The sequence below is a fragment of the Argentina silus genome (genome assembly GCF_951799395.1).
Source record: "Argentina silus genome assembly, chromosome: 13".
Classification (NCBI taxonomy): domain Eukaryota; kingdom Metazoa; phylum Chordata; class Actinopteri; order Argentiniformes; family Argentinidae; genus Argentina; species Argentina silus.
Genome location: NC_139667.1, coordinates 12,238,133 through 12,263,819, shown reverse-complemented (window position 1 = coordinate 12,263,819; position 25,687 = coordinate 12,238,133). Strand labels below are relative to the sequence as shown.

The 25,687-nt window shown below is 45.5% G+C and overlaps 3 protein-coding genes across 3 annotated transcripts; 1 reads left to right on the top strand and 2 right to left on the bottom strand.

The window, feature by feature from the left end:
• Nucleotides 1-395: 395 nt before the first annotated feature.
• On the bottom strand, nt 396-11,580 carry nemf (nuclear export mediator factor). The gene is made up of 32 exons (XM_083683877.1): nt 11,435-11,580; nt 11,245-11,313; nt 10,923-11,025; nt 10,412-10,537; nt 10,020-10,171; nt 9,339-9,406; nt 9,147-9,236; nt 8,938-9,011; nt 8,771-8,841; nt 8,266-8,341; nt 7,885-8,025; nt 7,094-7,302; nt 6,420-6,614; nt 6,117-6,180; nt 5,899-5,987; nt 5,389-5,492; nt 5,241-5,303; nt 4,997-5,109; nt 4,805-4,862; nt 4,570-4,628; nt 4,118-4,229; nt 3,689-3,992; nt 3,371-3,413; nt 3,180-3,232; nt 2,940-3,093; nt 2,684-2,761; nt 2,298-2,501; nt 1,842-1,880; nt 1,444-1,550; nt 1,013-1,056; nt 744-823; nt 396-535 (listed from the first exon to the last, which is right to left on the bottom strand). Exons 1-32 carry the CDS (start codon nt 11,491-11,493, stop codon nt 458-460), a joined length of 3,279 nt encoding a protein of 1,092 aa, XP_083540003.1. The 5' UTR covers nt 11,494-11,580; the 3' UTR covers nt 396-457.
• A 918-nt stretch (nt 11,581-12,498) lies between these two features.
• Nucleotides 12,499-17,998, top strand: mok (MOK protein kinase). Its single transcript, XM_083683186.1, has 12 exons — nt 12,499-12,608; nt 12,948-13,062; nt 13,581-13,670; nt 13,797-13,867; nt 14,187-14,265; nt 14,480-14,528; nt 14,641-14,819; nt 15,316-15,417; nt 15,659-15,832; nt 16,057-16,180; nt 16,597-16,794; nt 17,098-17,998. The coding sequence occupies exons 1-12, from the start codon at nt 12,602-12,604 to the stop codon at nt 17,173-17,175; spliced, it is 1,266 nt and encodes a 421-aa protein (XP_083539312.1). The 5' UTR covers nt 12,499-12,601; the 3' UTR covers nt 17,176-17,998.
• Nucleotides 17,999-20,257: 2,259 nt separating this feature from the next.
• Nucleotides 20,258-25,687, bottom strand: wdr20a (WD repeat domain 20a). Its single transcript, XM_083682830.1, has 4 exons — nt 25,417-25,687; nt 23,413-23,595; nt 21,632-23,050; nt 20,258-20,423 (listed from the first exon to the last, which is right to left on the bottom strand). Exons 1-4 carry the CDS (start codon nt 25,678-25,680, stop codon nt 20,370-20,372), a joined length of 1,920 nt encoding a protein of 639 aa, XP_083538956.1. The 5' UTR covers nt 25,681-25,687; the 3' UTR covers nt 20,258-20,369.

Below are 25,687 nucleotides of genomic sequence, written 5' to 3'. Positions count from 1 at the left end.
TTGATACCATTCCTCATTCCATTCCATGCATTACAATGAGCCCGTCCTCCGATTTCTACCTCCACCAGCCTCCCCTAGAATACAGTATCTGCAGGACATGAACACTTCAGCGGACATGTTCTCGTCCTGTCGTCCAGTCCACATCTTCATTCGGCCATATTGAGCAAAGGCATCAAACAAATCAACATAGCACCATTTCTACTAATGGGACTAACACATTGTCTCTGGTCTTGTTTGTTTCTGTTCCATCACAGTGCAGGGATGGATACACCCACGGTAGACTAATGGTAGTGGATCAGGATGTTCATGCATCCTGTGTTGAGTTGCAGTGGAGGTAGAAATCAGGTCGGGTCTCATTGTCATGTATAGAAGGGAATCCCTCATTCCGTTCCATGCGTTACAATGAGCCCGTCTTACGATTTCTACCTCCACCAGCCTCCCCTGGTTGATTGAAGGTCTATTTCTTCTTGGAAGCCAGTAGGTTCGGAGCGGATACTTTCACTTTGCCTGGGATGTTTCTCGAGAGATCCGTGTCCTGAAATACAGAGGACGGGATGTCAGAACGAGCGTTTTTGTTTTGTTTTGGGTCTTTGGTCATTAGAAGTGACAGGGCAGTGACACCCATAGGCGTACACAATCCAGAATGTCAAGAAAATGTATCCCTTACTTTATACAATCTACCGGTCACTGTAAATGGAAACGTGTTTTTCAAGAAAGGTCTGAATGTTTAAATAGCATCTTACCTTGACACTGCGGAACAGATCCTTCTCTCTGGTTGAGGACTCCCTGGCTTTCATAAAGCTGAAGACTGCAGTCCTGGCGGCTGGCAGGACAGACAGACAGATACAGGAAAGGTTATTTACATTCTCAGGGTCCAGACAGGTTGTCAGTTATCATGCATAGAGGCCATTACTTTGTCCTGACCAGGAAAAACGCCAGGCCCCAACTCAGGTCACATGGTTAGGATAAAGTCAGGGCCCCTACCGCTGCAGACTAGACCAGCTGCTCTCACCTTTTCCTTTCTTCTGCGTCCCTGGAGTCAGCTTCACCTTGTGTCTACAAGGAAACAACAACTCATCAGTCAAATGAAGCAATGAAAACGTGTCAACATCGTCTCGCTCATTTTTCAATGGAAATAAAATCAGAATGAACAGACAGTGGATGAATGAATAGATCTTTGTTGATGTACCATTCTCATTGTTTAATCGAAAATTGACCACACTCTGAAGGTCTCTTGACCGAAACGTCTGTGATCCCACACAGTGATGTTTGCAAGAAAGCATGTTGTGCTGCACGGAGTTTGTCTTCATCGTTTCATAAGTATTTCTTTTCTACGTCTATTGCACCTGCGGTTACACTACCAGGTGTGCAGATACTTTCTCTGTTCAGGTTGAGAAGTAAAGCCAGACCGCCTGAGGGGCGTGGCTGCAGTGGTGTGCGTACTTGTAGTTGGAGAGGGCGGTGTAGGGGGCGCAGACGGGCACGGCGAACAGCAGCAGGTCCTCCGGGTGAGGCTGGCCTGTCAGCGTGTTCAGCAGGTTCTCCGCCTCCTGAGGACCACAAGATGGAAGACACAATGATACCAGGGAGGATATTTCAACATGTATTTGTCCCTTTCATTTGTTTCATTTGTCCCATTTATTTGTCCCATTCATCGTCTTCTCCGCTTAAGAACCTTGTCACATCGAAATCTCACTACATCTAATTCTAAATGAAGTCTAGTGTTTCTGCAATGAAAGCATTATGCCTAATATTCATATGTGGTTCTTTTTATCATGGAATGACAAATGTGAGAGAATGTTGGATGAAGGTGAGAGAACGTTAGTAGTGAAAGAACCCACCTCTGCTCCTGGGTTGTCTTGGTCCAGATCATCTCCCTCCTGTAACAGAATAAACAGTCAGTCTCCTGCAACTTCTCCACAGAGCACATTCAGTCTTAAAGCTGAATTATACATTCCGCATCTACGTGGAAGATATTGCACAATAAGGTGATGTCTGCGATCAGGTCAGCATGGTAAAAGTGTCCATACTGACAACCTCTGCGATGATTTTCATTGTTTTGGGTCATAGATAAGCGTGGGTGTCCGCAAAAGGTATAAAGGCAAACCCCATATGTAGATTGAAATCCGCGTCCGCTATAGAGAGCTGGTGTCAATCAGCCTCTAAGCCTTTCTCTACTACACACCTTCCATCCTTCCATCCAGTTTTCTCAGATCAATAACAGCCTTATGGTGCCATGGAGCACTGTGTGTGTGTGTGTGTGTGTGTTGTGTGTGTGTGTGTGTGATGTCTCTTACCTTGTCATCCTGCTCGAGGCCCGCCCCCTCCACCGCTGCCGGACCCTCCTCCCCTTCTTCCACTGGGCCTTCGAGTCGCTTCACAGCGATCTCCTGCGGACGGGGTTTCGGAGGGGCTTTCGGAGGGGCTTTCCTGGCGGACTCGTCTTTCCCCTTCCCCTTCTTCCCTTTTTTTACTTTCTCCTCCTTAGCGGAGCCGGCAGACTGAGGGGGAGGAGGAGGAGGAAATTTAGAGAAAGTACAAAACAAAAATCCCTTTTCATACAAATGTATTTGTTGGTACTCATTTCTTTGATCTGTTTCATGTTCTAGAATCTAGATAATCAACATGGGATGACAGAATGATGAACGTCAGCAGTGTCAGGGACACTGAGCATCCTCCTCACCCCCAGCAGCTTCATCCTCAGCTCTCGGTCCTCTTCATCCTGGTCTTTGTACTTCTCTTTGATCTTCTTCAGCTTGTTCTGGATGGAAGAGACATGGACAGAGAATATGATGAAACAGCAACACTAACCAGTTTGACCAACACTAAAAACCAGTCTGGTCAGTTCAGTTGTGTCCAAAATACAGCCCTCCTATGCCCTCTAGCTAAGATCTGATGAAGTTTTGTGTGTGTGTGGTTCACCTTCCATAGTGTCTCACCTTTTGACCTCTCTTCAACGGTTGCTGGGAGACTCCTCCTCCGCTTTTGGCTGTCTGATTGGCTGCAGAGGGAGTGGGTGTGTCTTGAGTCTTTCTCTCAGTCTCTGTTTGAGTTTCAGAGTGGTCCGGTTTCTGCTTCTTCTTCTTATCCTCCCTGAGGACGGAAACACAGTGGTTACATGTGCACAGACACACACACAGACACAGACACAGACACACACACACACACAATTATCTTACCTTCTCTGTTTGGCTGTCACATGCTTTGTCCCCTCCTGACCATCGTCAACAAGCTGAAGGGAAAACATATTAAACATGTCAAGTATTATAAGTTAATACCATAGAAGTATACTAAAGAAAACTAATCTAGAAACACATCTCTTATGTGAATTGCTTACACAATGAAACGTTCCCAGACTAAAATGGCTTACCTGATTGGACACAGCATTTTTGAAACCAGGATTTTGGGTCCCCCTATGAAAGGACAAAAATGACATTAGCCCAAATCACACTACTGAAAATGTTATGTTCAATTAATATCTTGAATGGCAGAGAAAGGCCTTATCAGTGCCTGTTACAACATAGTCACAGCATCAGAACAATCCAGGCTAACCAGTGGAGGCAGAAATCAGGACGGGCTCATTATAATGCCACAATTGGAATGAGGAATGGTATCAAACACAATGAGGAATGGTATCAAACGTGTGTCCACCAGCCTCCCCTGAGGCTAACACAGGTGGGTCAATTACCTGGTAGACTGAAGGTGAGACAGGGAGATGGTGGTATCTGGGAAACTGATATCAGCGCTCTCTCCTTCACTCTTCACCTCCGCCTTCACACCCTCCTCTTCCTCCCCCTCTTCTTCCACCTCTGGGTCTTCTGTGGACTCCTCAGGAACACTGGCCAGAGCTTTATTATCTTCCTCCTCCTCCTCCTCCTCCTCCTCTTGATCTTCAGCCTCTACCTTGCCCTCCTTTTCCTCCATCACTCCATTCTTTTTTCCGTCTCCTGATCCATGCTCATCTCCCTCTCCTTCATTACTACTATCATCCCCTGAGAAAACGTTATATATATATTCAAGATGAAGCCAAAAACAATCTTAATGTGCTATGTACTGTAGAGTGTGAGTGTGTGTGTGTGTGTGTGTGTGTGTGTGTGTGTGTGTCCAAGTCCTGTACCTATAAGCTCCTCCCCGTCCTCTAGCATGTCCGCTGTGTTGGATTCCAGGTCCTCGTCGATGGTTTTCACCTTCCTCTCCCCCTTGTGTCTCCACACACACTGTTCATCCACCTGTGGACGGACAACACCGGCCCGGTGAGCTGCTGTCAGGCACACGGACACACTAGCTGACCAGGGGAGGCTGGGTGGAGGTAGACATTGGAGGACGGGCTCTTTGTAATGCACGTGTTCGATACCGTTCTTCATTCCATTCCGTGCATTACAATGAGCCCGTCCTCCAATGTCTACCTCCATCCAGCCTCCAACGCAGCTGACACTTCAGAAGCAAGGACAGTTTGTCATCTCTGACATCTTCGTGATGATCGATGACAGACATATCTCTGTTGTTAAGTGATTACGGTCTCATTGATTGACATCTCCGAACACGTTTCCATATCTATGTCGTCTTCACCTTGAAGAGGAAGCTGAAACCCATCATCAAATAAGAAGGTGGTAGAAAGTTCTTCTTTCCTGTGAAGATAGTAAGATACTCATCAAGAATGGTAATACAATACTGTACAGTAGCTCGGACATGACAGACTCATACCTCCAAGGGAACAAGCACAGATATAAGAAATACATTGAAGATGTATTCATTTAAATCAATTAATAACTGAATTGAAGAAATACAACAGATTTTTCCATACCTCTGATCATGAAACTTCCAGTAGTCAGATACTCTCCAGTAGGGGCAGTCTTGGTCACCTAGACGGACATAAGAGAAGAATCAGAGTATTGGACGAGGTCTCACCACACCCACAACCTGTCTCTGAGAGCACCAGCCAACCGTATAGCAGGCTCAGTCAGCACCCACCAATCACACATCTCTGATGACTCACCTGGTGATGGTGCACCCACCAGGCGCTGGTGATGACCTTGGCGTCCCAGGCGGCGCTGTAGCAAACGGCCATGGTGCCCGCCTCGGTCAGGGTGCGTGGAGGAATGGTCTGACCTGGGGAGGGAGGGAGGGAGGGAGGGAGGGAGGGAGGGTGGGGGGGGGAGAGACATGCCAGGTTACCCGACATTGAAGACTTCCAGTACAGGTTGCTGACACAGTTGGTCAGGGCAGTAGGGCGGTCTTACCCGAATGGTTCTTGATGACGCAGCTGGTGGCTCCGTGGAGGTCAGCGTGAACGTAGACATCGCCTGGGGATAGGGACGTTACACACATTCAGTGACGGGAGGCAGGGGTTGGAAGTCAGGGTGGTGTGTGTGTGTGTTCCTCTCTTACCGGCCCTCAGATAACGTTTAACGATCATCTCATTCTGTTGCTGGTCACGTCCTGCGATGATGAGGTAATTTTCTGAGCTGATGAACCAGAGGAACTTCTCAAACCTGACAGCACACACACACACACACACACACACACACACACACACACACACACAATAAGATGGAGTAATGGGAAGTAATAAACCAGAACAACAGAATTAATCACATATCCACCACAAATCCAAAAAGGATAAGCTGTGGAATTAGAGCTGGAATTGAGAGGACATGACTCTCACTTAAACACGTGCATGTACTCTAGTACATTAACTGGACATGGCTGCATTAAATACAGATTAATCCGATTTATCAAGTCAATTAATATGTGTTTGATACCATTCCTCACTCCATTCCATGCATTACAATGAGCCCGTCTTTTGATTTCTACCTCCATTAGCCTCTACTGTGGTACTCCTAGCTACCTCTCTGGATGTAACAAGTTGATAGAAAGCTAATGTTGTTGTTATCTTACCAGTAGACTTTCCTGGCCTTCTGAATGGTCGTCACTGTCTGCACCTCTTTAAGAGTCTGCTTGGTCTTCTTCTCTGCAGATTTGAAGGCCTTCATTGAAAACAGACAGGAAAAAAAACAAAAACATTTCGAGAATGAGAGATTATCGAATCAAAAGTTGAAAAAGAAAAAAAGAAATATTTGGAATTGGAATGTAAGCCAATGGAATCCCATCCTCACCTTCTGTGCCGCCTCCACGGTCTTCTGCTCCTTCTTAGCGGCGGTTCGTTTGTGGTCGTAGTACCTGCGGGGACGGAGGGGATTGGTTCATTGGTTTGGTATGACATCATCAACCACCATTGTATCTGGTGCAGGGGTGTGGTGGTAAAAATGACCGACATGCACGCTAATTTTAAAATATATATTTATTTTTTTTCCTAAAAAAAGGTGGTAAGCGCTATTCACCCCCCCCCCCCAAAACAAAAGGTGCATGAACAGCATTTCCATGCGTACAGGCCCAGGGTGGGCGGAGCCCCAACCTACTTTTTAGCGTTGGCGTACGCTGATAGGCTGAGGTCCACGTCCACCAACATGGGCTTATCCTTCTGCAGCTTATTCTTCTTAAGCTTATCTTTATTCTTCTTCTTCCCTTTGATCTTGACCTCCGCTACCTCCTCCACCTCCTCCTCCTCCTCCTCTTCCTCCTGCTCTCCATCCTCTGTACCTATGTATGGGTTCCTGGGTGGAGAGAGAGAGAGTGATTGATCAGTTGATCACAGTATGAGTGTCTTATGCGAGACTCATCAACGTAGACACAGTGGAAATAGACTAAATAAAGGATCTAGTTGAATGGTACTTTTTTGTATAGTTATCGTCGTAGGCCCCCCCTTTAGTGCCCCCCCCCCCTTTAGTGAGATATACTGTAGAATTGAGCCTCTGCAAAATGTAGTTGGATGGATTAATATATACAGTACAGTACAACCTAACCCATACAGAACAATCATTTTGTCTCCCTGTTAGCTTTATATGTGTATTCAACATGTATCTATCCAGGCAGGTCAGTTATGAACTCATTCTTATCTACAATGACAATCTACGTTTACATTTTTACATTCAAGTCATTTAGCATACACTTTTTATCCAAAGCGACTTACAACAAGTACGTTTGTCTAAGTCAGTTAGGGTTTTAGCATAGCACTGTCTGACGGGCAGCTCACTTCAACAGCATGGTGATGTGGTTGGTCTGCAGCTTCAGCTCTTTGATGGCGCAGGCCACAGGGTCTCCGGCTGCCTGGGCCTCCTTCACGATGAGGCCTATCTCTGCCCAGTCCACCTGGTTGGCCAAGGCGCTCCTCACCACCTGCAGGGCCCTCTCCACCATAGGCAGGTTCATCTCCACCAGCTCCCCCTTCACACGGTCCACCTCCTGTCAAGATAGACGAGAAACGTTAGAGGTAGAGCTTGGGGTATGACGTCACGCCCGTGAAAGATATTGTAGTGAACAAGAGTGTCAAAAAGATATTGTAGTGAACAAGAGTGTCCACTAGTTTAACTGCGCTCTGACATAAGATGGCGCGCCAATCGCATTCATTCGCAGCACGCTCTATTCTCTAGTCTGTAGCATCTCCGTTTTTGAAAGTCTCTGGCAGCATCGCCCCGTTTGTTTTTCAATGACGTCATATCCCAAAGTCTACCTTTAAGTATGCTTTTGCTACTGTCGTAGTCCAACTGGAAAAACACTTGTTAGCTGGTATATGCATTCGCTAGCTCCCCTGAAGCAATACTAGGTAGCGTTCCCCTGTAAGTAGTGGCTTGGCACAATATTTACCACACAACTATGGTGCATGAGGCTAAATTGCAAAACTAAAAGAACAAATAAACAAACAAAAAAAGTCTAGTCCTATCCAAGTCCCGTACACCTCCTACAGTACAGAAATGTTAGCACCCAGTTCCCTCTGGCAGTTTGTCTACTGTGTACTCATAAGTGATTGTGGTCTTCAGTTTTGACCTGAGCTTGGTGCAGCGCCACCAGTCTGTGCTCGTGGTCTCTCTTGACGTTGTCCAGCTTCTTCAGAGCCTGTTTCTCCTGGAGCAGGGCCTTCACGTCAATCCTCTGACTCTCCATCTTAGAGTAAAACTCATCCACCGCCTGGGGACAGAGAAGCAAGGATCAACATGGTTTATCAAAACTATATATTAACTCAATATGGCAATATACATTGATCACTCTGTGTTACTATCCCAGTGACTCACGGTGCTCAATAAAAAACTGTTCAGAAAAATGGTTTATCAAACTGTCAGTTTTGACAAGAACAGAATAACATGTTTGATGGGATTATCCAAACACACACAAGAGACAAATGTACCGTTTAGTTTTTTTAATAATCACCTTATTAAATGTGTCAAACTCCACACAGGGGCTCTTTGCATGTTGGGCAAAGAGGAAGGGGTGGAACTCCTCATACCTGTAAGTAGAGGGCGCTGTTGATTTCTTGTTAATAGACATCAAATTATCCACATCAGCCAACCAATTGACTGATCTTATCAGTAACTCACAACGGAGAGATACCATAATATCAAATCTACAATATCAAATATCGTAGAATGTGTAAGGTAGGGATGTGGAAAATCATCTCGTCCCCTACACGACTAATCATCTATTTTCTTATTGTGTACACGCGGGGTGAAAAAGAATGCTTTTTAAACGCAGTTTAAGTTCTCTCCCTCATCAAACAGGTTAAAGTAGCACCACACAAGCCCGTACAAAAAATAAATAAAAGATAATCCCCAAAATATATAATTTGAGTATGGATTTCTCCTCATCGATTAAGAGTCCAAACACAAGTACTGGAGTACATGTTCACAGCCTTAGTGTAAGGGAGAGGGGAGCTTACGTGAGCAGTTCTTCAGGGGGTTTATCTGGAGCTAGACTTGGCTTCTTCTCACATTTCTGGATGATGTAACCCTTCAACCAAACAAAGCAGACCATCAGTGCACTGTCATAACCAATGAAAGGAAGGATTTGTCATTCTTCACTGGGAACCCAATTAGACCCTAGTACCTTTCCGTCGAAGCTCCCGGTCTTCTCCATGTAGTCCTCTGCCATCTGCAGGGCCTCCAGGATTTTAGGTGCAACTAGACGGAACCATCAAACAAGATCAACTACCCACACTTATTCACTGATATTTCCACCAACCTTGATATGATCAGCGTTACGAATAAGCAATACAAGCAACAAGTCATCAGCTCCAATGCTACCACAACTGGTACCTTGGGCAACATCGAACTGGCTGTCCACTTTGATGAAGCCGGAGAGTCCCACCTCCATCAGGCAGTGTTCTATGAGAGTGGCCCCGTACGCTGAGGGAGCACACCGGTGGCAGAGTTACAATTGAGTGTGTTACATCTGGGGAGTTTCTGAAGTCTCTGTCACTCCGTCACTTTGAGGAGACGATTACTTACGAAGGTGAGGGTTCAGGATCCTTTTCACCTGCTCTCCAGCAGTGGCCTTGGTCAGGACTTCAGTGAGTCTAGACACAGGCACAGATAAGAAGGGTATCTAAACCTATATGTATGTGGGCATAGGAGTTAACAAAACATTGTGATATAAGCTTAAATATTTCACAATATGGAACAAGTATGCATAGCTGCATCACACTTCATCTTCTACTTTAGGCTGTCCTCCCTGTCTGCCTCCAGAGTGGTTCTGTTACTCTTTTATATCCAGTGGCTCCATCACCCCACTCTCCCCCGGTCCAGTCTGCCTCACCCTTCCTCCTCAGCTCTTCCCCCAGCCTGCCTCCCTGGTCTCTTACCTCCCCAGCTCTTCCCCCAGTCTGTCTCCCTGGTCTCTTACCTCCCCAGCTCTTCCCCCAGTCTGCCTCCCTGATCTCTTACCTCCCCAGCTCTTCCCCCAGTCTGCCTCCCTGATCTCTTACCTCCCCAGCTCTTCCCCCAGTCTGCCTCCCTGGTCTCTTACCTCCCCAGCTCTTCCCCCAGTCTGCCTCCCTGATCTCTTACCTCCCCAGCTCTTCCCCCAGTCTGCCTCCCTGATCTCTTACCTCCCCAGCTCTTCCCCCAGTCTGCCTCCCTGGTCTCTTACCTCCCCAGCTCTTCCCCCAGTCTGTCTCCCAGGTCTCTTACCTCTCCATGGTGATGAGGGGCTCTGGGGGCCTGGCGTTCTCCACAGGGTAGCGCTCCCTCACCGCGATCTTCACGTCCTCCTCGCTCTCAGCCGTGCGAAAGCGCAGCAGGTTCAGGATGGTGTACTCATGGTCAGCTAGGATGATGTTACCCTGCAAACACAGACGGCACAAACAGTCTTCAACTCGATGCTCAAGACAAGAAACAGACGTGAAGTTGCTGCAGACAGTATTGCCTCCTCGCACTCTGAGCTCACATGAGTCTCAAACTAGCATCCTCTGTATTATCAACACACTGTATTACCAACACAGATGACCATCTCCAAAATACCCCATAGAAACCAGCTTGCCACTGGACAGAGAGGTAACAGTAGGAATGCAGAGGTTTCTCACCCTGTCATACAGCTCCACTATCAGGTGGTAGGCCGCCTCATCTGAGCCAAACTGGAGGTCCACGATCCTGTCAATCCCCAGCTGCTTCACCTGAGTCAGTCGCCTCGACTTCAAATGCTTTCTGCACTAAAGGGAAGAACAACCATAGGATGAGCTAACAGACTTGAAGACAGGTAGCTATACGGTTTAACCAGGTCTCTCTTGAAAAATAGATTTGTATCTCATTGAGACTTACCTGGATAGATAATGGTTAAATAACATAGCTATAAGATAATTTATTTTATTTTCAACAGGGAGTCACATTGAGACCAGAGTCTCTTTTTCAAGGGAGTCCTGCAACCCAAATGATACAAATACATAGGACACAAACAAGAAAATAAACAAAACAACCAAGAACAAACACAAGATGCAATTTCATACAAAAAAACGAACACTCCTCTGTAACCAGGTCCCCTAAAAGTGACCTAAAATAACCAAGCGGTACTAAAGAGTCTAGTATTAGTATCCTTACTTTCATGGAAAAGCCAGAGGGCATGACATTTTTGGGCCATTCAAAGTCTGTGGAGTGAATGCGGAGCCCAGATTCAATCAGCAGCACAGCTTTGAAGTCAGGCCTGAAATACAGACACAAACTCAATTCACTCTGAAAAATCACATTTGTTGACACCTTTCAGCGTCATATACAGTGTCAGTAACACAAAGCAACCTGATAAGCTCTAGGTTATGGCCTCTATCATAACAGCTTGCAGTCATACAAACATGGCAATAACAACAACAACATTGATGCTTGGTGACAGCATCTGCCATACTGAAAGGCAACAGATGACACCTACTTTTGCAGACGGATGAGATAGTTCTTGTTGTCGATGTCATACACGTTGTTCACTCTCATGCCAAGGTAACTGGTGACAGAGAATCAGAGAAAGAAGAGGTCATTCATATTCCATCTAATGTCATAATCAACGCTAGCTTAGCTAACTATCTTCCAAGCTATCTTTCTGCTGATCGCAACACGTCACTTACTTGGCATTGATTTCGGCAATCACTGCCCTTATATCCACAGTATTAAATCTTGTTTTCATGATGAACTGACAATTAGAGGCCAATACTCTTTGATATAAATATTTACACTATCTTGCTGAGTAGCTAAAGTTGAAGCAACATCAGCAAGGAAGAATACACGCTGACTGAAAGTGCGCATGCCCAAACTGCATTTGTATGGAAGCCCAGAAGCACCATCAAAGAAACTGTCTGTGGGCGCGCACAAGTCAGCCGCCTGCAAGAATGAAGCACCACACACACACACACACACACACACACACACACACACACACACACACACACACACACACACACACACACACACACACACACACACACACACACACACACACACACACACACACACCTGCGCAGATACCTGATTAGAACGGTTTACATTACGCAATGATGAATTGATGATGCTGCCAGGTGATGTGATGCTGTGTTGACCGTGTGTGGTTTGGAGTGTTTCCAGATAGTTGGTATCGTAGAGCATGGAGGCTAAAAAAAAACACAGAGCATGCATTTGCAAACCATATGATGCACCTAACATCGAAAGGAAAAGAAGAGGTTCCATGGACGTTTACAAAAATAATCCATCACGGCACAATCGAAAAAGATCTGAGCTTGCTCTGAGCAACCATCTTTTGAAAAAGGGTGAGATTTCGCTTCTTTTTTTATATTCATTGCCTTTGCTCAATTGCAATATTTCCACGAGGCCAGGCATGTTTTATTATATGTGTAAATGTTTCATGCAATTTCGGTAATATTAGACACAATGTGGTTCATTGTTATGTTATGTTCAGGTATATTAAGGCCTACTGTATTTTGGTGGTTAAACTCAATGGTTTAACGTGAACAGTGAGTCCCCTGTCACTGTCAGAAATGGATAGCCAGGAGGTACAGGCTCGTTTCTACCTCGGGTCAGAGTTCAGGGTGAGGCGTGCCTGGTTACCAAGGAGACGGCCACCGCTAACATGGCTAATGCTAAAGGCGTGTTTTTCCCCTGCCTTTTTCTTTTTGGTTGTTCGCAGTTTGATCAGTTCGCTAGCTTGCCACACCGAGACAGTGCTATGACAGCATCGTAATGTCCTATTCAAATATACTTATTATGGATAATCTACTTCTATCCAGTGAAGACTTTGAAGAATGGATAGTAAGTTTACCAGCGCAGGGATCTCGACCTGTCAAGTGAATGCCTTGCACGTTTTCTGCTAGCTCTTTTTAAGACAGGTTGTTGCCCGTTATTCTTGAAAAATCTCTTGATAAACTATATACTCTTTACGCAAATATAACTTTAATGTCCGTTAATGCATTCCATATAGAACATAATTATATCTAAACAGGCGTTTTCTGCAATGCAAGTTGTCTTTCTTTTTTTTGTCGTGTTGTCAAAGTTCATATTAATAACAGCATGTTGTTACATTGTAACAAGCATTGCACAGGTGAGCAAGTCCACATGGCATACATCATCTCCTTTTTTTATGTGATGCAGATTACAAAATAATAAAGAAAATTGGAGAGGGGACGTTTTCTGAGGTGGTGAAGGCTCAAAGCCTCAAAGATGGAAAGTATTACGCGTGTAAAACGATGAAGGAGTCCCTTAACAGGTAACAATGTCCATACCTGTCATGCTTTTTGTAAGTTATGCTTCGCTAACTTCATCAGGTTACCAGGTGTGCTGTCTTCACATGCATGGTGTCCTGCATCCTCTGTGTGCTTTAGACCCTTGTAACTAGAGCCAGCTGCATGACACCCCCTAGTTTTAACTATCCTATTGGGTGACACCATACCCAGGCCATGACCTTGTCTAGATAAGCTTTAGGTCAGCGGAGATACCTGTTGAAGCTTCTTTTGTGCACTGATTGGAAACATTTGTCTATGATATCCAGCTACTGTACTGTGACACTCCTATTGGTTTAATCGGATTGACAGTGAAATGGCGGTGCACCTCCATTTGTGGAATATAAACAAATAGACAGAGCTCCTGTAAAGAAGTGGTGAACTGAAGACCAGACAGCATAGTGTGATGTTGTTCACATTAACCAGGTGTGGTGGTGAGTTATCATAGTCTACAGCAACACCATTTCTTTTTACAAGTTGTCCATACCTGCTATTTTGTTTGCAGTCGGGATCAGGCTAACAACCTGCGGGAAGTCCAGGCGATGAAGAAACTGTGCCCACACCCAAACATCGTTCAGCTGCATGAGTTGATATTGTGAGTACAATGCACCTATGGCCTTCTCTTTCTCTTCCATGTGAAACCTGAACTGTATAATGGCCTATAGTGAGGGTATGTCTTTTGTACGATGACAATGTTATCCTGACCCCTGTTGTGTTCTAGTGACGACGAGACGGGATCCCTGTCCTTAATATGTGAGCTGATGGAGATGAACATTTATGAGTTCATACGAGGTCAGTTCCACGACCTTAAATAAACACATAAATAAATAAAATAAAATAAATAAAAACAACTATTGGGAATTCAAGAACTGGGAATTCAACAGCCGGTGGAGGCTGGGTGGAAGTAGAAATCAGAGGACGGGCTCATTGGATGGAATGCATGGAACGGAATGAGGGATGGTATCATGCATTACAATGAGCCCGTCCTCCGATTTCTACCTCCCCTACTAACAACCGTATCTGTGTCAATATACTGTAATATAATGTCAGTTACCCTGTCCATAAGAACCTTACCGTACCTGTTCATGTCTGACTTGTGTCTCTTTTCCAGGGAGGCAGCATCCTTTACCAGAGAGTAAAATCAAGCACTACATGTACCAACTGTGCAAGTCACTGGAGCATATGCACAGGTAGGCATGAAAATACTGAATCACATGCATGGCGTACTGCATCCTCTGTGTGCGCTGGACCCTGTTCATAAAATACATGATTTCCTTCTCTTTTCTTTCTGCAAATAGATTTACTGTATGGTTGGGTGATAGAGTATGTTTAAGGTTTGCCACATACATATATATACATATATACATATAGGGGTTGTATAACACTTGTCCTCTCTTGCTACAGCATTGGGATCTTCCACCGAGATGTCAAGCCTGAGAACATTCTGATCAGAGTAAGTTAAACCCCTGATTTCTAATAATAATAGTTAATAATAATAATAATAATAATTGTGACTGTTACATACCGTATTTTAAAACATGCATGATGTCACGTCTATGACGTAGCACGATGTCCTGAAGCTGGGAGACTTTGGCTCGTGCAGGAGTGTGTACTCCAAACCTCCGTACACAGAGTACATCTCCACGCGCTGGTACAGAGCCCCAGAGTGTCTCCTCACAGACGGCTACTACTCCCTCAAGATGGACATGTGGAGTGCTGGATGTGTCTTCTATGAGATCATCAGGTACAGTACATGAAGCAGGGGAAGCTGGTGGAGGTAGAAATTGGAGAACGGGCTCATTGTAATGCATGCAATTGAATGAGGAATGGTATCAAACACTCGTGTTTGATACCATTCCTCATTCCATTCCATGCATTGCAACGAGCCCTTCCTCCGACATGTGGCTGCGATGGATGAATACAGAGAAGTAGCTCGTACTGTACTGTGTGTTTGTGCGTTCTAGCCATCTGTAATTGTTTACATCATCTGGTACAGTAGTACAGTGCATCTCTCAGCTGATGTGTATGATGTAAATTAAAAAGAAAAAGAAAAAGATAACCACATGTGTTTTTGAGCGCTGGACATGTTTATTCTATTAAAATATCAGGGACTACTCTACTCTAGTCTGGTGTTCTGGTGTGATGTTCTTCCAGTCACAGCTGTGGCCACAGGGCACAGACATAAACAAATGATATGCAGATAAGCCTGTATGCCACAGATGATCATGATTGTGTTTCAGTCTCAAACCCCTGTTTCCTGGAACCAACGAGTTGGATCAGGTTGCCAAGATTCATGATGTGTTGGGGACACCTGACACCAGCATGCTTCAAAAGTTCAAGCAGTAAGTTTTGGAATTCTGACTACATCGGAATTGCGTTTGGAAATAAAAAAAGAAACCAAGGCTATGTCAATCGCTTGAGAAGCGGATGCAATATGTTGAAATCCTATCACCTACGAGAGGTCATGAAGGAAAGGAGGACAGGGAGCAATGACATCGTATTGAGACCCAGCCCACAGAACCAATGTCTAATGTATGTTCTGTAGACGGATGTGTCCTCAGTGTTGTGTCTGATGTCTGACAGGTCCAGGGCGATCCGTTTTGACTTCCCTCCTAAGAAGGGCTGTGGTATCTCCCAGCTGATCCCCACCTGCTCCGCCCCAGGCCTGTCTCTGCTCTACCAGATGCTGGCCTACGACCCCGGCGAACGCATCAGCGCCCGGGCCGCGCTGCAGCACGCATACTTCAGGGAACTACGGTAGGCCCCGGAACCCACGCATGCACGTACACACACGCACGCACGCACGCATGCACACACACACATGCACACACAGTTAGTATTCTAAACAAGGACTATGAACCATAACACAGTCCTTGCCTGTATCTTGCAAGAAAAGTTTCCGAAAAATGTTAGCGTTTTCATGAGTGTTGTCTTTTCTCCTCCTCCTCCTCCTCCTCCTCCTCCTGGGGTCGGTGTCTCAGACTGGCTGAGAGGAGAGCTGACAGTCTGCGCAGGGCCATCGGGACGGTAGAGGGAGGGGAAGGCAGCAGCACGCCCAGCTCTGTGGATCAGCTGTGGCGCGTGGCCAGACAGAGTAGGAGGCAGGTGAGACAGACAGCATTTTACCTCAAGTATAAACAACTATGGAGCAGGGGAGGCTGGTGGAGGCAGAAACCAGAGGACGGCCTCATTGTAATGCACGGAACGGAATGAGGAATTCCTCATTCCATTCCGTGCATTACAATGAGCCCCGTCCTCCAATGTCTACCTCCACTGCTATGGAGAGTGAACCTCATGTCACAGCTTCTTAGTCAGGAGAAACATTGCTGTATTCGGAATAATGAAATGTCATAAAACACAAGTAGAAATAAATAAGTAGACATCTTATTGTTAGGGCCTAATATTGCTTTATCTTTTGCAGCACGCTATAAAACGCTCCACAGAAATCCCGTGATTGAGGAGCCATTTTTGAAGGGAAATGCTTTATGGTGATGGCCTAATCGTCATTTCCTTCTTCGCAGCACAACATAAAACACGTTGCCGAGCCTCTCCCCCGACGCAACGGGCCGCATTACCCAGTGGAACTGCCCAAACTCAACGTGGTAGTGCCCGCTCCGCAGATCTACCCCACTGTGTCCACCATGCCAGCCCTCACCCTCTCTCACCGGGGCTCCCTGCCCGCCATCACATCCAAGAAGTGCCACTCGCGGTTGACTAAGGTAAACGCACACACACAGGACGCGACTCACAGCCTGGCCGTCAGTTCACTCAACACTCAAGGACAGGTGTGAATTGAAACTAAGCCGATTGTTTTTTCCTCAAGGATTTTGAATTGAATTGAATTGAACTTCGAGTGTTGAGTCGATTGAAATTGAAATGGTCCTCAATCTTGGCGTCTGTAGGGATGAAAGTGTGCTGTATTGCAGGTGGAGAAAGAGCCCTCTGATGTCAGAAAAATGATGTCTCTCAATAGAATCGCTATGCATTGCTAACAATGGGCCTGCGTGTGTGTGTGTCCCCAGCCCAGAGAAGAGTCACACCGCTCTGCTTATAAGACCTACTACATGCCCCCTCTGGAGAGAAAACGTGGTGGCTTCTGACACTGACAGCCAAAACCTTCCTCATCAAGACTTGTGAAGTTTCTGGGGAACAAGACAGACCTGTACAACTGTAAATACTCTTATCTGCTTGTTTGAAATGTTACTAAGAAAACATTGTTTGAACAAAGCCGATCGCTGCCTTCTGGAGAGCAATGCAAACAAAATGAATAACAGTGTTGTGTTACCTTAGCAATAATTACTAGGCTTTCATATTTGTAGCCCCTCAGAATGTCTGCACATGAAATACAATGTGATGACTCCCAAAGTGTATTTGACTGTCAGTGTGGGTGTTATCTTAATGAGATTGTATTAGCTATTAACCCAGCCATAGCCTAAACTAAATTAGGTGTGTAATTTTACAACTGTTAACACAATAGAGCTAATTACACCACTCAGATGACAACCTAGAATGTCAAGGGAGACTTAGCTCTGCCATGTTTAATCAAGACTTCAACATGAAGGTGTGAATTTATTGGTTTACCATATATTCACACCTTCACTTTGATGACTTGATTTAACATACTAGTTAATTATTATACTAAATTGTGAAACCTGGTGCTTTATCAATTTTGATTGTTTTGAGAAATCAGTCTTGTTTACTCCAAGTGCATCACTTTTGTGATATGATCACAATAGTCTTTCAGTACCTGACATATCCCCAGTGACATCCAAGGCAATAGTCCATCAATAGTCTTGTACAACATGACGATTACATCCAAGGCGATAGACCCGTACAACATGACTACTAGTGTCTGGGGCAATAGTCCTGTACAACATGACTACTAGTGTCTGGGGCAATAGTCCTGTTCAACATGACTATTAGTGTCTGGGGCAATAGTCCTGTACAACATGATTACTACTGTACTGTCTGGGGCAATAGTCCTGTTCAACATGACTACTACTGTACTGTCTGGGGCAATAGTCCTGTACATGACTACTAGTGTCTGGGACAATAGTCCTGTTCAACATGACTATTAGTGTCTGGGGCAATAGTCCTGTACAACATGATTACTACTGTACTGTCTGGGGCAATAGTCCTGTTCAACATGACTACTACTGTACTGTCTGGGGCAATAATCCTGTACATGACTACTAGTGTCTGGGACAATAGTCCTGTTCAATATGACTACTACTGTACTGTCTGGGGCAATAATCCTGTACATGACTACTAGTGTCTGGGACAATAGTCCTGTTCAATATGACGACTACATCCAAGGCCATAGTCCTGTAAAACATGACTACTACTGTATGGGATATTTAGCTAAAGTAGTGTTTATGTGTGCACATAAAAATTAACCATATCTGCACTTTATTGTACATATGGGACCAGCAGAGTCAAGGTGTATGTTTCATATGTATGTTATCTTTATGGCCACAAAGTAAACACATATACTCCTAACCCAAGCTGTTTACTTAATGAATCTGCACAATAATTTGACAAACACATATCAGTAACAAACACAAGTGCAATAGAACCATATGTTTTTTTTTAATGAAGAATAAAAGTGTGAAATGTAAAATGTTAACCACATTAATCAAAAATATATTCACTTCACCATCCTTTACTTTCCCCGGTTAGTTTGGAGGCATTGGAACTCTTCATCATGGCATCAACAATGATTGGTAGTCACAATAGAGGGTACATTAAAACTTTTAATAGTGTCACACGGATAAAGGTCCTACTGGTTTTTAACTTCAAAACCTACTGGTTCCTAGTGGGTGTGTTACTGTACTTAGCGTCACATAGAATAGCGTTGCTGTTGGTAAGCGAAATATTAACTGTTGTTATTTGTTTCTAAGTCTGAAAGGCTTCCTGAGCTTCATATATGGGATACAACAGAGTTGACAGCTTCTCTGTATAAATTCTGCACATTTAATGATTCTGTAAGCATTTCCATCCTGGAAAATAGAGCATTTAAAAACAAATCTCCTTCATATCAAAATACATCTGGGCAAGTTTTGAACAAGGGCAAAGGAAAAAAGAAAAAACCTGCATATTCAACATTTTTTTTTAATATTATTAATAATATGTATATTTTCTGCTTTAGAAGAAATAGGCCTATCACTATTTCCTTAAATGATGACAAAACTTCCGCTAGAGTAATTATCGTTTGCTTTTGCCCCATCAATCACTGAATTACAATATTATACATATGATACAGAGCAGACTTTTAATCTGAAATAATATTAAAATAAATGCTCAATAGACACAAAGGTTTTAATCTATCAATTCATAATTTCTCCACCTAATAGCTGTCCGTTTTTCTTGCGCACCCAAAATGTAAAGCCATTTACTTCTAATAAACTTTTTTTTTTTTTTTTTTTTTAAGTGCAAACAAATTTTCTTAAAAAAAAAAAAAAGAAAAAGAATTCTAGTATGATTGCCGCATCCAGCTTTCTAGATTCAGGTTTCAAGACTGAGGATGATAAAGCCGAGTGCATCAAGGCCACCCTCCAACCTCTCCGTGTTTTTGTTCCATTAAAGTAGTTACAAAACAAACAATTAAACAAAAACAACTAACAAAATCAGTGCAAAGTTCTTAATGGCGATTTTATTCAAGAAAAAAATAAAAATGTTATGAATTTGGATGGAAGCAAATCCTTGGATGCCACACGCTTGGTCTTTAAGGGATAGTGTACCCAAAAGTCATATTTTAGTCAGTCACTCCTGGCCCACAGCCTACTTCCAAGGTAAAAAAGGCAAAAGGTTTAACAATTCAGAAAGATGGGTGAACTATCCCTTTAATCACAAGCCACGTTTAACTGATTTGCATCTAACTAAGCCAAGCTTGAATTCCCTCCCAAAAAAAAAGAAAGAAACTGTCTCGTGAGATGTGTGAGAGCGAAAAAAGGAGAAGACACACGATTTAAAACATTTTAAAATTCCAGAAAGACACTGTCCAACATTGCACCACACCCTTTCTCTCCATCTGTGTATCAGAAGAAGACCTCCAACACACTCTTAGGTCTCAGACCATGTGAGTGGAACCAAAAAAAGAAAAGATAACAGAAAAGGAAATAAGAGAAGGGGGGGGGGGGGGGGGGGGAGGGGGGGGGGGGGAGGGGAGGGGGAAGGGGGAAGGGGGGGGAGGGGGAGAAAAAAAGAAAAACTCTTGCAATGCTTTGCGAGGATGAAGAGCAGCATCAGACTCTGGTGTGATGCAGGGGTTTTCTTAGCAGCAGAAATATTGGGTCTATACTACAGTTCCACTGGGAGAGCTGGCTTGGTTTTGGGATGACAATAAACCCTGGAAAAGGAAAACAAGGAGATTTGCATTGGGAAAGTTTACAAAGCAACAAAATCATCAACCCCTGTGTCCCCCACCGCCCTGCCCTTCAGTGGACCTGATGGTGTACAGCAGCCAGTCAAAGTGGATGCAGTGACTGGTTGCACCCCAGAGCCCAACATTTCAAAACTTTTAATCTGGATCAGAATGATCTGGAATCTTTTTTTGCTAAGAAGGCTGATTCTCTCTCCTCCCCCCCCCCCCATACAACTCAAAATCTGCCAGATAGATCTGATCCTGGATAGCAACAAATAATCTGGATGAATAACCAGAATGACCTATATTAAACGTTTTTAAATTCTGGGCCTAGGTTGCCAACATTGCAGTCACGATGTGCTGATTATCAGATCTCCCAGCACCTGGATAAGTGTTGACCATCTCAAGAACCGCATCAATATGACATAGCAATCTGCTGATCTGCCCCGCCTAACTGCACGGTAGGTCACCTGGAACTTGACCATTCTGTTTAGAAATGCACAGAATGTTGTTTGGCAAATACAGAGGCTTGTTTTGAGTGTGAAGGTTTAACAGGTGGGTGTGTGCAGACTCAGATGATTTGTGCTGTGTGTTGTGAGATAGTCGAGAGCCAATACAATACTCAACATACGCTCAATAGGGATCAACGTCTTCTGTCCACTGACAGGGAGGGCTACTGTACCTAAGGGCACTTACTTATCCAAGGGCAAGAGGTGACTTGATTGTACATAACTTTCTGACCATACACCATTTCATACTTTATGGGCCTTGCATGGGGGTGGCTGACGAACGTACACACACACACACACACACACACACACACACACACACACACACACACACACACACACACACACACACACACACACACTTTGAGATGTGTAGAAGTAAGTACTGCAGGTGCAGGGAAACCTCCATTCTCATTTACTGAAGATAGTGTTGTACTGTAGTAGCATTAGTAGCAGTAGTAGTAGTAGTAGTAGTAGTAGTATACCTGTCCTCATAATGCTGTTCCAAAATGTCCACACTTATAGTAACGTTCCAAAATGGGTCCCTGCCCTGCCACAGTGTTCTGAAACCAACTGCTTTTTTTTTTTTTTACGAGACTACAAAGACAAATGCAAAAGGTGTGATGGAGACTAAGCCCACAGTCGCAGCACTCCCCCACGTGTTTCTATTCAAAAAGAACTTACCACTTTGCCAGGCCGCGCCCAAGTGCAAATAAATCCCTCCTGACAAGCTGTCACTATACAGTCCTCAAGAAATATCAGTACAGTCAGTCTCTCGTGGGCTATCTTCTTACAGATGAGGGGCTCCAGCAGGGGCACGTCCTCCATGCGCGGGCAGAGGAGGGTCCCCAGAGTCTTAGCGGGGTCCGTTTTGGTTTTGGTGAGCATGTTGAGCTTGTCGCTGCTCTTGCTGCTGATGTGGCCCATGCTGTGGTTGCGTTTGTGGTCCTTCTCGTGGTGCCGCTCCTTGCGGTCGTGGAGGGAGAGCGTGGCGAACTTGCTGACGCCCGTGGCGATGGCGCTGTCCATGACACCGCCACCGCCTCCGCCGCCCTTGCTGTTGTTGGCCGTGGAGGCGGCCGAGTGGGGCAGGCTGTTGGAGCGAGGCAGGGGCGTAGGGAGGGAGTTACCGGGCGTGTTGGCGCCACTGTTGTTGCCGTTAGTACTAGGGGTATTACTCGTTGTTGTTGTTGTTGTTGTTGTTGTCGTCGTCGTTATTACCGTGCCCCCCCCACCACCACCACCACCACCACTACTACTTCCCCCGCCCCCTCCTCCCCCGACACCACCCCCTCCCCCTCCCGCTGGGGGGCTGGTAGCGTTCATGACATTGGTGTGTGTTCTTGTCCGGGACAGGGGGAGGTGGGGGAAGAGGATGTCTTCTGTGAGGTCCCACAAGCACAGCTGAGTATCCTGGCCTACAGAGCCAAACCTGTACGTGACGCTCACCGCCCGACTGTCCGTGGAGTTGCGTTTGGAGAGGCGCGACTGCGTGCTGTTGGCCCGGTCCCGGCCGAAGTGGATCTGGTCCTGGAAGTCCTCGTCGCTACCGCTGAACTCCATGGGGTCTGATTCCTCCACGCTAGTCGTGTAGTGGTCAAATGCCACCACGCTGACCCACGACTTGTGTCCGTGACCGCGCGCAATCACCCTGCAGTCCAGAAACGACCACACGGTCACGAGGTCGTCCTCGCCGCCCGCTACGATGTACTTCCCGTCCGGGCTCCAGCACACACACAGCAGCCCCCCAAAGTAGCTTTTCATGGTCCCGTGCAGCTCCACTGCATCGAAGTTGAACACCCGTAGGAAGCCGTCTTGGCTCACGCAGGCCAGGAACTTCCCGTCGGGGGAGAAGGCAAACTCGTTGAGCGCCCCCTCGCCCACAGTCCATTTGAGCAGGGGGTTGCGTGTGGACTTGCTCTTGCAGGTGTGGACGGCGTAGGTGTCCCCCTGCTTGAGCAGCTGGTAGTGAGGGGCCGTGGTGCCACAGGTGTGCTCCACGTTGTACAGGTACAGGTTCCCACTGGAGTGGGACACCAGGAAGAGACTCTCTGAGCCTGGGACCCATTTCACACACGTCACTCTGGACTTGTCTATTAGTCTCTGGGGGTCGGAAGTGGTTGGGAGGGAGAGAGAGAGAGAGAGAGAGGAAGGGGGAGGAGGAGGAAAATGTCAAATTGTAATTGTATTCATGTATGCAACAAAGAGCTTTTCAGGATAAAAGTATGTCCAAAATGTTACATTTGATTACAGTGATTAAATTCCTTTGACATTTATATAATCTGTGTTGGTTTTCTTCACAGCAAATAATCAAATCGCAAATTAAATAACAATCTTTCCAAAAACAAAAAAAGACAGACAGACAGACACAAAAGATTAAAATGTACCCTAGACGACTTTGAATGGCTGGAAAAAAAACAGTTCTGAGATAGGGGACTCTCCCCTCGTCCCCAGGCCAGACTTACTTCCTCATTGAAAAGCTTGCTAGTCTCCTTCTTGATGGGGTCGATGAGCTGGACCTGGCCGGCGGAGAAGCCCACCAGCAGGGACACGCTCTCCGCCGTGGCAGTGAGGTGGTTGAAGTCATGACACGTGGGCTGTGTTCCCTTGTAGATCCTCTTGTCTATAGGCTTGCTCAGGTCAGCCGCCTGCGAGGATGACGCACAATACACACACACACACGCACACACACAGAGAGAATGAAAGAGAGAGAGAGAGTTAGCTAATAGGGCAGTAAGTAACCTTTTCAAATGCTGCCTGCATCATGTTTCCTGCTCTTGATTACATCTCAGATCAAAGCATCAATTGATGTACAAAATAGGGAGAATAAATGTCATTTCACAGCAATGAAACAAATGTTATGAGCGCAGAGTCACGCCACAGTATTCCAACAATATGGCGGCAGATGAAAGCATTTCACAAAGGGGTTCCATTACAGCGTCTTCCGGATCTATTACGGTCAAATCAAAGGCTTTTTAGACGCTTTACGAATCAGAAGTCATCAAAGGCTCTCATATCCACCTGATTTCACAGACTTAAAGTATGACAGTGTCTCGAGGGGCTTGTTATTGACTATCAACAGAGGTTCCTCCACCTAGAGACCCTGAGGGAAAGAGACAACTCAACATAAGGCGAAAGAGCAATAAGCTAGATTTGCCACCTGAAGGCCTAATAGCTTCCAAACCCCCAAACACTGTGTTGACATAATAACAAAGGGAATAATAACATAGCGGTTTTGAGGTTTCAGCTGTATCCAAAATGCTCAAGGGCCACAGTTAACCAGCACCACAGCATTCACAGTGGTTACTGGTTCACACCCTACTTCAAGTGGAAAGACACATCGTGGTTCACTGAAGACACATTGTAGGTCTAGGATTAGGCTTAATCTGTGGCCGGGAAACCAGCCTTCAGAGTAGATATCAATTCCTCCTGGAGCATGAAGTGTCCGGTCAGCTATCTGTCCCTTGGCCTCAGCCGAGTCCTACTCCCCTCCCAAATAAGTTTGCAGAAGCTTTAGCAGTTCTGGCCCTGGTATAGTCCATACCAGGGGAGGCTGGTGGAGGCAGACATGGGAGGACGGGGCTCATTGTAATGAATGGAACGCAATATAGAATCGTACATATATATTTTCATATCAATATGTGTTCATATGTCTATAGAAGAAACATGAGGATCTAGCACCCACAGCCCTACACTTGCTGCATAATCAACTCTTGGCCCAGAGTGGACAGCATCACGTCAGGTGAGTCATCATGCATTTCCTGATCACCTTCTGTCGTTGACAGCCTATCTGGCACTGGAGACGCCTAGCATTTAGACTACATGAAGTCATAGTGAAAACATCCGCATGTGACTGACTTGTCAAGAAACAACGCACCTTTGTTGCCCAACTCATTTCACCAATATGCCCTGGCTGACGGTGCAATTCTTGCGCAAGTAACGTCGCGTCAACGCTTCATTTCCACCTGTCAAACTTAGCCTAGCCTAGCTTAGCCTAGCTTAGCATAGCCAAGTCACTCCAGAGCATCCCTCTGCAATAACGTCGTCCTCCCAAGCCGTGTAGTGGAAGGTACAGGACTTTGAGGTCACAGGCAATTGCCGACAGAGAGCCACTCATGCTATACCTGTAAAAACTGTCCATCATTGGGGCGTTGACAGGTGTCAAGGCCTAGCTTGCTGTCACTGTCAGACTAGAGTTGGGTCAGTAAGATAGCATTTGCTAGCCAGCTGGCTTGTTGTGTGGTGCAGAACCACAACACTTTGGACGAGGTGGGCTGTGCAGAGCAAACTAGCCAGTAGTGCTAGCAAGGCAACTCGGGAGTACCTGACAGTGTCACTAGCTGTCACTTTGCTCTGATCGCAAACAGGAGAACAAAAAAACAAAACACTGACCTGTAGTCACAAACCCATTCTGACTCAAGACACAGCAAAGAGAAATCGTTTGAGAGTTTCACATCATGCTGAGTTACCTTTCTAACGCCTTTGTAGATGTAGAAGTAGAGCTCTCGGCCCACATTGAAACAGATCCTGTCGCCGTTGCCCGACTGGTCGTTGACGTTGACGAACGAGACTTTGACGGGGTTTGAGCCTTGGGAATTGAAAGGCACCCTGTTGGGGCGGCTATATTCGGAGTGAGTGAGGAGTTTATAGACACCTTCCCGAGTGGTGAACTGAGTTTTAATTTCGTTCATCTCCTTCCCTCCTCCCTCCGCCGCCATCTTTGACATTAACATTCATCCT

What these genes read in the sequence shown, in the direction of transcription:
- nemf (XM_083683877.1), bottom strand. Translation starts at nt 11,493, where the DNA reads ATGAAAACAAGATTTAATACTGTGGATATAAGGGCAGTGATTGCCGAA. An exon ending in CCCCCTGAAGAACTGCTCAC is followed by an intron (nt 8,342 to 8,770) that starts GTAAGCTCCCCT and finishes CTCTACTTACAG; the next exon opens with GTATGAGGAGTTCCACCCCT. An exon ending in GTGACAGCCAAACAGAGAAG is followed by an intron (nt 3,094 to 3,179) that starts GTAAGATAATTG and finishes TTCCGTCCTCAG; the next exon opens with GGAGGATAAGAAGAAGAAGC.
- mok (XM_083683186.1), top strand. An exon ending in TCACTGGAGCATATGCACAG is followed by an intron (nt 14,266 to 14,479) that starts GTAGGCATGAAA and finishes CTCTTGCTACAG; the next exon opens with CATTGGGATCTTCCACCGAG. An exon ending in CTGAGAACATTCTGATCAGA is followed by an intron (nt 14,529 to 14,640) that starts GTAAGTTAAACC and finishes TCTATGACGTAG; the next exon opens with CACGATGTCCTGAAGCTGGG.
- wdr20a (XM_083682830.1), bottom strand. Translation starts at nt 25,680, where the DNA reads ATGTTAATGTCAAAGATGGCGGCGGAGGGAGGAGGGAAGGAGATGAAC. An exon ending in GCAAGCTTTTCAATGAGGAA is followed by an intron (nt 23,051 to 23,412) that starts GTAAGTCTGGCC and finishes TCCGACCCCCAG; the next exon opens with AGACTAATAGACAAGTCCAG. An exon ending in GGGCGCGGCCTGGCAAAGTG is followed by an intron (nt 20,424 to 21,631) that starts GTAAGTTCTTTT and finishes TTCCTTTTCCAG; the next exon opens with GGTTTATTGTCATCCCAAAA.